The sequence below is a fragment of the Malania oleifera genome, chromosome 8, assembly GCF_029873635.1.
Source record: "Malania oleifera isolate guangnan ecotype guangnan chromosome 8, ASM2987363v1, whole genome shotgun sequence".
NCBI lineage: Eukaryota > Viridiplantae > Streptophyta > Magnoliopsida > Santalales > Ximeniaceae > Malania > Malania oleifera.
Window position 1 is genome coordinate 64,407,227 of NC_080424.1, and position 11,276 is coordinate 64,418,502.

Consider the following 11,276-nt stretch of genomic DNA (forward strand, 5'->3'; position numbering starts at 1 on the left):
GAATATTATTAATATGATGGGATATGCAGAAATGTTGAAATATGAATATAGAAAAGTGAAAATGAGAACCTTGATGGACCATAGTATTCAGAGTACCATACCGTTGCTAGCATTGTTTTAGTGCAACCACATGTCTGGTACAGAGTGTAGCGAGATAGTCAATTGGGTTTGAGAAGGGTTGTGTTACCCCCTGGGGTCCGAACCAGGATTGGGTAGGCCAATCGTACTACCGACACATTCCCTATTTTGATCTAACCGAGTAGGCCAACCACGGTTAGGTCCAGCCTTCGAGCTGTACAACCTGATCATGTGAGGTGAATACATGACGATGTGAATATCCTCAGGGCAACCATGAGCTACAAATGTGATGTGTATTATATACTAGTGGATGCTCATGAGTTAGAAAATGTTATGAAAAGTGCAAAGTAAAACAAACAGTAGTGGGTTACCGATGCATCGTGCTATAGGCTGGTGGATACGCATAGGTTAGAAAATGTGAATATGAGAAATGAAAGGATGTGAAATTGATATGAGAAATGAACAACAGTGGGTTACAAACGCGACATGCTATATGTTGGTGGACACCCATAGGCTAGGAAATGTGATATGAATATGGGACATGAAAGAATATGAATATGATTATGAGGAATGAGAAAGTATGTAAATGATATGAGAATAAATGAGTATGTATATGATATGAGAATGAACGGGTATGTATATGATTTGAGAATTGGAAATATATGTATATATGATTATGAAAATGAATGAAAGCTTATGTGATTATGAGTACTGTGTGTGTCTATATATATGTTTCCTAGTTGATATATTTATTAAAATGGAATGTGTTATGATATAATTAAACTAATGTGTCACACACTGTAAATAATTTATTTTGTCTTATTAAGAGGTGTCTCACCTAAAATCTAAACATTTCAGGCAATCAGGACAGATGAGTAGAAAGAGTTCCGAGATAAAGGGGAGCTGGTACCCTAGTAGTTAGGGTAAGTGGTAAAATAGTATGTGTATCAAATATATTTGTAAGATAATGTACATTAACCATATTCAGTTAATATAAATGAAATTCATAAATCATTTAAATATTATTTATTATACAAATAATGATAATTTAGACATGAATGGTTAAATAAAATGTTACTGTAAGTTTATTTTTTCATATAATTTCAAAAGCACTTGTAATAAACTTTTGTTTCAACAGAATAAATAAAATAAATTAAAATAGAAATGTCACTTCACTCCTAAATTTTTCATTTGAATTTTGACGAAATTTCATCGTATAGTTAAAATTTCTACAAGTTTCGCTCAAATTTCGATAAATTTCAAATGATTCGTTGAGATTTTGAAGGAAATTATGTAAGATGGAAATCGAATGTGATTTTAATTTTGAGGGTGATTGAAATTGGAAATTTCGACAATTTCGTGGAAATTTAAGACCATGATTAGGCCGATCTATATTGAGTAGTAGCTTTCAAGCCACTAATTTGCCCTGCCCTCTATGCAAAGAGTTTGCCTCAACCCCAAAACCCCCCCCCCCCATTTTTTTTTTAATGCCATCTAGGAAGAATAATTTGGTTCTCCTTCTGGGGCATCAAAGTTAATCAAATAGAAATATCAAGTCCCCTACTCAATGGGTTGTATGGTCCCTTAACCCATCTCCCTTCTTGATTTCAATTGCCCTCAGGTAAACTTCTTCCACTTTCTATAAGCATTATGTTTTGAGTAATCTAATCCCTTAAAAGCAAGATCCTTTTTGGAATGTTCCAATTGGTCCCTTAAAGATTAGAGTTAAGATCCATAAGGCTTTTAATAAACACAAAGGATTCATTCTTTGACCTTTGTCCAATCCTAAATGAAGGCATCCTGCCACGTGGTTCCCCTATAGTTGAACAACATTAAATTCAATTTTTTTATGTGGCTGGCTATTCAAGCTCACATCCTCAAAGCTTTGTTGAAGTATGGCAAGGAATAGTTATGGACGTACTGTCAGGGCTTGGGTACCCCCCCCCCCCCCCTTCCTCTTTTTCACAACCAACCCTATAGTAAAAGAAGCTTTTATAGCTAAATTTGGTTTGTCAATGCTTTGTGCTCTAAATGGTCAAACATCCTAATTGAAGAGATGTCAAAATTGTTACTGATTAGTTTATGAATCCAGCACAATGTTGAATCTTGAAATGTGAGTGCCTTGTGGAGGACTGTAAAAGCTCCCAAGTGACCTCCTTTAGCCGGAGGGAGTAGAGCCAATGCCCCTTACTCTTTCTAAGTGGTTGGGGAAAAGGGGGAGTGGGGGTCCTCCCTAAGTTCTAATTGTTGCTATGCAAGAGCTTGATTCTTTGTTTACCCTTTTTGTGTTTTGTATGGTCTTGCAAAACGAATTGAAAAACTTGTTACATGTTCTATAATTAATGTTGACATTGTTCCAAGGACATAAAAATCTCCCCAAAAGAAAATTCTAGTGTTTTGAAAGACCCAAAAAAGGAGAGAAAGAAAAGCATATAATAACCAAAACATTCGCTCTCCCTTAATTGGGTACTAATAATGTTATACTATGTATCAAAAGGAAGATTTAAAATACAACATCGATTAAGAATTCTAGGTTCACCCCATCTCCATAACAAATAATACTTTGCATGAGCTGCACAACAATTTTGGCGTAAACCAGAACAAAACACAGAAGGATAAAAAGGCAGATTATTTTCCTCTCACTCTTGATTTTCCTTAATCAACCTCAATAAATTAAGCTTGCTGTGCACAACTTCGAAGTGTTTTGTGTTTTGAGTGGAAAAAAGCCTACAGTCACAGATCTCCAAGACACTATGCAAGGTGCCAAAGAATGTCTAGTCATTTGCACAAACAACTATTGCAAAACCTAAATTGTGAGCCAACCAACAACCCCCCCGCAATCTAATCTTCCTTGCCTTCTCTGACATTGCATGACCATATTCCTGTATAATTGGGAATTGTCAGTGCAATCCTTTCTGTTCCTGGTTATTGCTGCAGCTTGTGCATGCAGCTGTCAAGAGGGGTGCAAGACCCACTGCTGTAAAAAGGAAACATACTGAGCTGTAGCATTTTAAAATTTGAATCCCGAGTAAACTAAAACTTTGGGCTGAGGAAGGCCAGCACTGCCGGTACCTGTCCTTCCTAGCCAACACAATGCATAAACCAATTACTATGATGTATTATTCTGCAATGCCTACATGCTAAATTCATATTTTGCACATTTATCATGGACTCGTATCATCAGTCCAACTCAAATCTTCAAGGTGCTTCATTCGGAGATACAGTGAGAGGAAGGATGAGGGATCATCCAATATGCATTCAACCACAGAAATGCAACATGAAATAAAAGTAATACTCGTCAAGGTTGTTGGGTTTTAACATTCTAGTGTCAAATTCTCCACTGCTGCAGAATGTGCAACTGGTTGGACCAATCCCACCTTCCTCTGCTTTCACCCCACTACCATCAGACCAGCAAGTCAAAAACATGTCTCCTTATCAAGTATGCTACTGATAAAATGCTTGGTTCATTGTGTGAGAAGCTTCGAGTCACATGCCACTATTTTAACCCGACCAACATTCTCCTGGCATTCCTCATTCTTGAACAGAGCATCCTGTAAGATGAAGGTCCACACATTGTCGCAGAATCGGTAGGTGTGTAAATGTCCCTGTAGCAGATCCAAAGAGGGAAGCATCAGTGATGGACTGAATATAACGAAATCAAGGGGATCAAAGAAGGATACAAAACCTCAAAAACAATCAAGCCTGACCCAGTGTAACCTACGACTCATTAATATTATTGCCAACTGGCAAAAGAAAAAAAAAAAAAAAACATAAATTTGTTAAAGAAAAATTGTCAACTGGTTGGGTTAGGGATGGATTCTCTGACCCTAATGATTCTATTTTGCATACAAACATACATCATGTACAAAGAAAGAAAAAACTTGAGCAGCAGAACATGAACATGCAAGCAAACAGTAAATACAGGGAAAAAAAAATTCCAAAACATATGGGGTGCCAACTTTCAAGTGCGAAAAGTAATGCTATTTTCTGTAATAGTATTATTCCAGTCAAAAATATCATTAAATGCACTATAGACACCCTTTCCCACAGGCGCACACAAAACTTGCACTAGAAAGAATTCACTTTAAATACTCTTCATATACAAGATTATATCTACAAGAACCTATGCTTTCATTTCATACATGGCCACAAGAAGTGACATTAAAAAATAAAACAAAAAAACAAAAAAATAAGAACATGTAGATATTGAGATTGACAAGTGAATATACAAATCAGAGACAAAAGCAGACCCCTTGCTCCTCATCCATAAAAGTAACTTTTAACCTTTAATTTTGTTTTCACTTTTTATTTGTGTTTTTTTTTGTTTTTTTTTTTCCCCTTCTTGAAAAAACACCTAACTGTAGTACAGTGAAAACAAAAGACTCATGGCTCCTAAAAGCAGAAAAAACCTGTTGTAGGACAGTGACAGAAACAGAAAAAGTGAAAAATAGAGGGAGAGAGAGAGAGAGAGAGAGAGAGAGAGAGAATGAGGAGAGGAGAAAGGAAGAAGAAGATGAAAGGAGGAGGAGGACAAGAAGAAGAAGAAGAGGCAGAGGGCTGCACACAAGCATGAGATAGAGAGGGGGAGAGACAGAGTGGGGAGGGAAAATCCAATTGCATTCAAATCATAACTGTCCTTGTACACTACACAAAGAAAGTACTTATAAACCCAAGATCATAACTAAAATAATACAAAATAACCCCAAAGTAATTTATATACCCAACATAAACCTAAATAACTAAAATTCTAAAATAACCAAAAAATTTCAGACTAAAATACAAATCCTAATTATTAACTATTGCTACAACATAAGCATCTAAAGTTCTCCATTTGTGGTCCTCCGTAGAACCATTGAAAATATCCCACTCAAAATACAAGTTCTCATCTCCCCTTATCCTGCGTGCACGACAGCATTTTTGAGTCCGGATTGGGAAACAGAAACTCACTGTTTAATGTTATTCAACTACTGAGGATCTGTAGTTTTTTGTGCAACTCTTTTTGCTTCATTTGTTTCAACTTTCACCTTGGCCAGTCAAATCATAAAGAAACTTGGAGCCCCACTATATCAGATCACAGTGCATCTCCAATTCTTCAAGTTCAGCACGCCAGCATTCTAAAGATCCCAGAAAATCCCTCTTTCCTTCTCTATGTTTGGCCAATTGCATGGTGTCAGATCCAGAATTGACATGCAACCACTGATCATACCGCACTCTGTTGTATGAAGCATGGGCCTGGATCCAGAAGATGCTTTGCTGCTGCTGGATTAGTGTTGGGTTGGGGTTCTTAGGCGAGCGAATACGAAAATTCATCAATAAAATAGACTGGAAGAAACTCTATTTTGTTTCATCTTTTATGCCCTTGTGTGTTCTATTTTACTAATTTTCAAATTCTTCAAACAGTTACAAGTAATTCTTGACATATTTAAGATCAAAAATGGAATTAGTTAAAATATATTAACTCTCATGCCTTGACTAAATCATGAATTCGGAAACAGAATACTGTAATAGCAAACCTGCAGAAGCATTAGCAGTTAGAAATTGGGAACTACTAACCCCAGAGCACCAGAAAGACATCTGAATTCCAAAACAGCATTGGGGTCAAAAAGGGTTAACCCAACATCTGGGTTAATCATACGCATTAGAAGACCTTCTCCCATACAATGACAATATTACTTCCAAGCACAATTGTGTCAAAAAAAATAGCATAGAGCCCCATATCCCTTCCACACCATGGGCCACGTACCCCAGGAATGGTAACCAAAGGACATCAATAAATTCGTCCCAACTCCCATCTTAGGGAAACTCTGACAAAATTGTTTTACAACTATCAATTAAAATGTATAAAATTACAAATATTAGTTACCAGTCAAGGGGTTGAACCACTGTCAAAAATTATGAAAATGAAAATTAGAAATGAGAAATAAAAACCACGAACAAAAACTAAAAATCAAAAACAAAAAACTTTTTGGTTAATATTTCTAAAACTAAAACAAATTAAAAACATAATTGAACAAACGCTCATGTTTGTCCTTGAATCAAATAACAATTAATAAATATGATTAAAATAATAAAAAATTAAAAAAGTAAAATTAAAATTTATTATAATAATTATTATAGTAATTCTTTTAAGAAGTTTAATGGAAAAGTTTAGGAAAAAGAAGAAAGACTTGTATATGGTTTTTATTGATCTAGAGAAAGCTTATGATAGAGTACCTAAGGAAGTGCTTTGGTAGGTATTAGAAAGAAGGGAATTTGCTGTAGATATACGAAGGTCATTAAGGATACGTATGATAGAGTAATGACTAGCATTAGGACCGTAGAAGGAGAGTCTAGAGAGTTCCCAATCTCAATAGGTGTTCATCAAAGTTCCACTTTGAGTTCTTATATATTTATTTTAGTAATTGATGAAATTACTAAGAATATCTAAGATGAGATCCCTTGGTGTATGTTGTTTGCAGATGATATCGTGTTTATTGATGATAGTAGGAGTGGAGTGGAATCTAAGCTAGAACTTTGGAGAGTCACATTAGAGTCTACAGGGTTTAGGATTAAGTAGGAATAAGACTAAATATATGAAATGTAATTTCAGTAATGTAAGGAGTAGCAACAGAGAGAAGATTAAGCTGGATAATCAAGAGATTAATAGCACTAATAGATTTAGATATCTTGGTTCTATTATGCAAGGTGAAGGGGAAATTGATGAAGATGTAGTACATAAGATTAAGATAGGTTGAGTAAAATGGAGGAGTGCGTCAGGTGTGTTGTGTGATCGTAGAATATCCTTAAAATTAAAAGGAAAATTTTATAAAACAACTATAAGGCCAGCTATGCTTTATGGTTCAAAATGTTGGGCAACTAAGAAACAACATATACAAAGAATGAAAGTTGCTAAGATGTGTATGCTAAGGTGGATGAGTGGTTTAACATTAAAAGATGAAGTAAGAAATGAATATATAAACAAAAAATTAGGCATAGCACCAGTTGAAAACAAGATAAGGGAGGGGCGACTTAGATGATTTAGGCATTTAAAACGTAGGCCTAGTAGAGCACTTGTGAGGAGGTGCGAGTTCGCTATGGTTTCTGGTATAAAAAAGAATAGGAGTAGGCCTAAAATTACTTGAAATGATGTAATGAGGAAGGCTTTAATAGCCCTAAATCTAATACAACAACTACTTTGGATCAGGTTAATTGGCGAAAAATGATTCATGAACCTGACCTCACCTAGTGGGACTTAAGGCTTGCTGCTGCTGTTGCTGTTGTATTATATTTCATAACTCACTTTGGACAATCCTTTTGTATGTGACAATTGAAAATAGCAATAATATTTCTTAAATGACTTATTATTTTTGAAATTTTTTGGAAAATTTATGGATATCTTCATTTTAGTTGTACTTAAATTTAAGTGGTCATTAAATTTAAATTTTAATTAAAATTCATTCAAAAAATTTAGTTCAAGATATTAAAATATTGTGAAGATGTCACAACTTAAAACCATAAATTTTGGTTTTTAATCTTTTTGAGAACATCTAGACACCACAAACAAAAAACTAGTAGCGAAAACAAACATGTTGTCATAATCTCTCGTGACTGTTAAGCCACAAAAATAGAAAAGATACTAAACAACACCCCTAAGATGCTTTCAAATTTTTTTCCTTTTTTGAATGGGAGCATAAAACAGATGATCCTTGACAATTCATTGATGAGACGTTAAATTTTTTTTTAAAAAAATTAATCTAAAATTTAACAAGTGCTTCCTCAATAGAAACCTTTTTTGAAATTCTGAATTCTAATTCTTTACTTTTGTTTTCTTGTGCAATGAATAGAGCATCCGAAGTTCCAACCAAGGAACTAGCATATAATATCATGAAACTTCCTTGGGACTAGAAAACAAGTATGTAAATGCTCTAAATAATTAAATTACCCAACTCTTCCGAACCACACAAATAGGTTACATTAATCCCATCATTAGTGATGCAACTTTTCTTCCAAGTCAACAAATTTCAAAAGTTGAAACAATTAAAATAAAAAGAACATGGTGTTTCATTGTATTAAACATTACCAATTTGATTTTGTGATAGTTGCTTTAAGAAGGGAAGGAAACAAAAGTGACTAGATGTAGACCTAGAGCCTTTAGAGGTTCAAATTAGCTCACTCGCATCAGCGCTGAGAAAGCTAAAAGTGAGAAGAGCAAACAATAAACATAGCTATGCACACTCGCTCTATTGAAATAATTGAAAGCGACACCCACCAATATGGCAAAAAGCTTCATTTAGGATCAAGGGGAAATTGGTTACCAATGAGAAATCATCAAATGCAATTAAGTCAAGGGGGTTTAAATGGGACATGTTGATGTGACTTTTTTTTTTATATTTATTTTAAGATTGGAACAGAAAACTAAGGGATGAAGAAAAAAGGCTGATCATAAATGCATACCCCAGTATAATTAAATAATGTGTTACTAAAGAACTAAACATGACACTATAATAACTCATAACTATTAGAAGCACTTACAAGTCACACGCCAATACCTGCATAGTTTAACAATTCTGCTTCCCTTTAGCACCAAAACAAACTGACATGAACAGCATGGCCTCTATGTTGCATACTTCCAACTCAATTAGAACAACCATGCCACATTTCAAATGATAGCAAACGTAAAAAGGAGAAACATAAAGCATGAAATTGCATACCTCCAACCCACTTAGAACAAACAATAATATATTTCAATTAAAATAACAACACATTAGAGCAATATTAAGCATGAAATACAATCAACAATGATACCCACTTAGGCTGGTCTCTCAAAAAAGGGGGGAAAAATGCACCCACTTGTACTGCTAGTGCTAGATAGGCAAACTTGTAGACAATTACTTTGATATTTCATATTTATAAATTTAAACGACTGTTCTGGTAAATATAGCTAGCATATTTTGTAATCCTCAGATGCATCGTGAATGTGGCTGCAGCTGGGAGGTAAATAAGAAAATGAACATAAGGTAAGCTTACCTTAATGGAGACCTTACTCTTAACCTGGGTTTCCAGAGCTTCGGTCATAGACTGAAATCCATAAAATAAAATAAGTAAATGCAGAGCCAAACGTCTAAAACTATAACTAAGGGGGGAAGAAAGGAAAGAAAGGTTTGAGTTAAATGCGATATAAAATGAAAACGGTACCTTGTCGAACTGGACAAGAACTTGAATGGCGAGCTCAGGACTGAGAGTGCGGTTCTGAACCATCTCGTCCAAAGTTTCAGTCAAACACATCCCGATCGTCGACCTCCGGTACAGCTCGAACGTCGCCATTCCTCCTTGCCACAGATCTGTCAAAACAATGTCCGCAAAATGAGCACTTCTAGGGTTCCGCAACATGTACATCCATCAAAGAAAATAAAATGGTGCGCAGAACCATATCGAATCCAAAAATTTCAATAAACCATGAGACAAAAGTATGAATTCTCAAGAAACTGCAGGCATCCAGAGAGAGAGAGAGAGAGAGAGGCAGGAGAGAAGCAAAGTTACGATTGAAGGCGAGTAAAGAGAGGTAGCAGGGACGAACTGGGTATGGAGGTGAGGTGGTCGGGAACGTGTTCGTGTCTGGAATTTGAGATTGTTCGAACTTCGAAACCTCGTAGGCAGGAGAGATTGGGGCCTTTTATACCCTAGTTTTGTAGCAGGAGGGTATATATAGCAGCGAGAAGACGGGAATATTTTGCGAGGACGAATATGCCCTACTGGTTGTGAAATTACATGTCAGGTTTCAGGGAAGGCTTGCATTTTCTTCTTTCTTCTTTCTTTTCTATTTTTGTTATAAAATGATGTAGAAGTTAATAATAATAAATAAATAAAGATGAGTAGAAAATAATTGAAGACGAGGCCGAATTTATGTAATTCGGATGTACCTACTCCACAGGTGAATTGAATCAAATCTTCACTATTTCAAGAGAAATTATAAAGTGATATGCAATTAGCCTTGTACTAGACATTTCTCCCATTTTCTTTTATAACTCTCATTTATCTTTCTATTTTTATCTTTCTCCTTTTTATTTTTCTTTTTCTTTTTCTTATCTACTCCACTTTTCCTTTCCACATACAAAATTACTTATTCTCACACCCTGCTCTTCCTTTTATAGGCATGTGGAGGAGCATATAAGGTTTCGTTTAATAAGAGATAAGTGAGAAGATGGAGATAAGATGGATGAGATAGGGACAACCACATGATAATAATCATCCATTTATAACACTCTCACTTGGCTGTCACTCATATATTGTTAAGATCTTTAAGATACCTCATTCTGATAAGATGAAATAATTTCTTGAATGTTATAGCAAGTAAAGTTTGGTGAACAAATCTGCTAGATTATCTCTTGATTGGATCTGCTGAACATTTATATCACAATTCTTCTGAAGTTCATGTGTATAGAAGAATTTTGAAGAGATATGCTTTGTTCAATCACCCTTTATATATCTTCCTCTTAATTGAGCTACACATGCAACATTGTCTTCATATAAAATTGTTGGAATATTTTTAATTGATTGAAGACCACAATTTGATTGGATATGAGAAATCATTGATTTGAACTGCACGCATTCTCTATTGACTTAATGGATAGCTAGTATTTTAGAATGATTTGAGGATATTGTTGTAATCATCTGCTTTACTGATTTCCAAGATATAGCAATTTTTCCAAAAAGAAATATATATCCAGTTTAAGATTTAGCATTGTGAAGATCAGATAGATATCCAGCATCTGTATACCCTGCTAATTGAGATTTGGAATAAAATTAGTAGAATAAACCCAAATCATATGTACCTCTCTAATAACACATAATGTGCTTAATTCCATTCTAGTGCCGCAGAGTAGGAGTAGAGCTGTATCTAGCTAGTAGATTTATAACAAATGCAATGTTGGGTCTTGTACAATTGGATAGATACATTAGAGAGTTGATAACACTTAAATATGGTACTTCAGGATCAAGTAATTCCTCTCCCTTATTACGAGGTCGAAATGGATTTTTCTTAACATCAAGTGATCGCACCATCATTGGAGATCTCAAAGGATGTACTTTGTCCATATAGAATTGCCTTAATACCTTTTCGGTATATTTAGATTAATGAACAAGAATTTCATCATTTACATGTTCAATCTGTAGGCCAAGATAATATTTTGTCTTTTCTAAATTTTCCATCTCAAATTCAG

At 34.9% G+C, this 11,276-nt stretch overlaps 1 protein-coding gene across 2 annotated transcripts; it reads right to left on the reverse strand.

The window, feature by feature from the left end:
- Positions 1-3,176: 3,176 nt before the first annotated feature.
- Positions 3,177-9,874, reverse strand: LOC131161500 (transcription initiation factor IIA subunit 2). 2 transcript variants are annotated; one of them, XM_058117311.1, is made up of 4 exons: positions 9,635-9,874; positions 9,253-9,398; positions 9,085-9,135; positions 3,177-3,683 (listed from the first exon to the last, which is right to left on the reverse strand). In XM_058117311.1, exons 2-4 carry the CDS (start codon positions 9,379-9,381, stop codon positions 3,543-3,545), a joined length of 321 nt encoding a protein of 106 aa, XP_057973294.1. In that variant the 5' UTR covers positions 9,382-9,398; positions 9,635-9,874; the 3' UTR covers positions 3,177-3,542. The 2 variants fall into 2 exon arrangements, with proteins under 2 accessions (XP_057973294.1, XP_057973293.1); XM_058117310.1 differs by having other exon boundaries at positions 9,598-9,792.
- Positions 9,875-11,276: the final 1,402 nt, after the last annotated feature.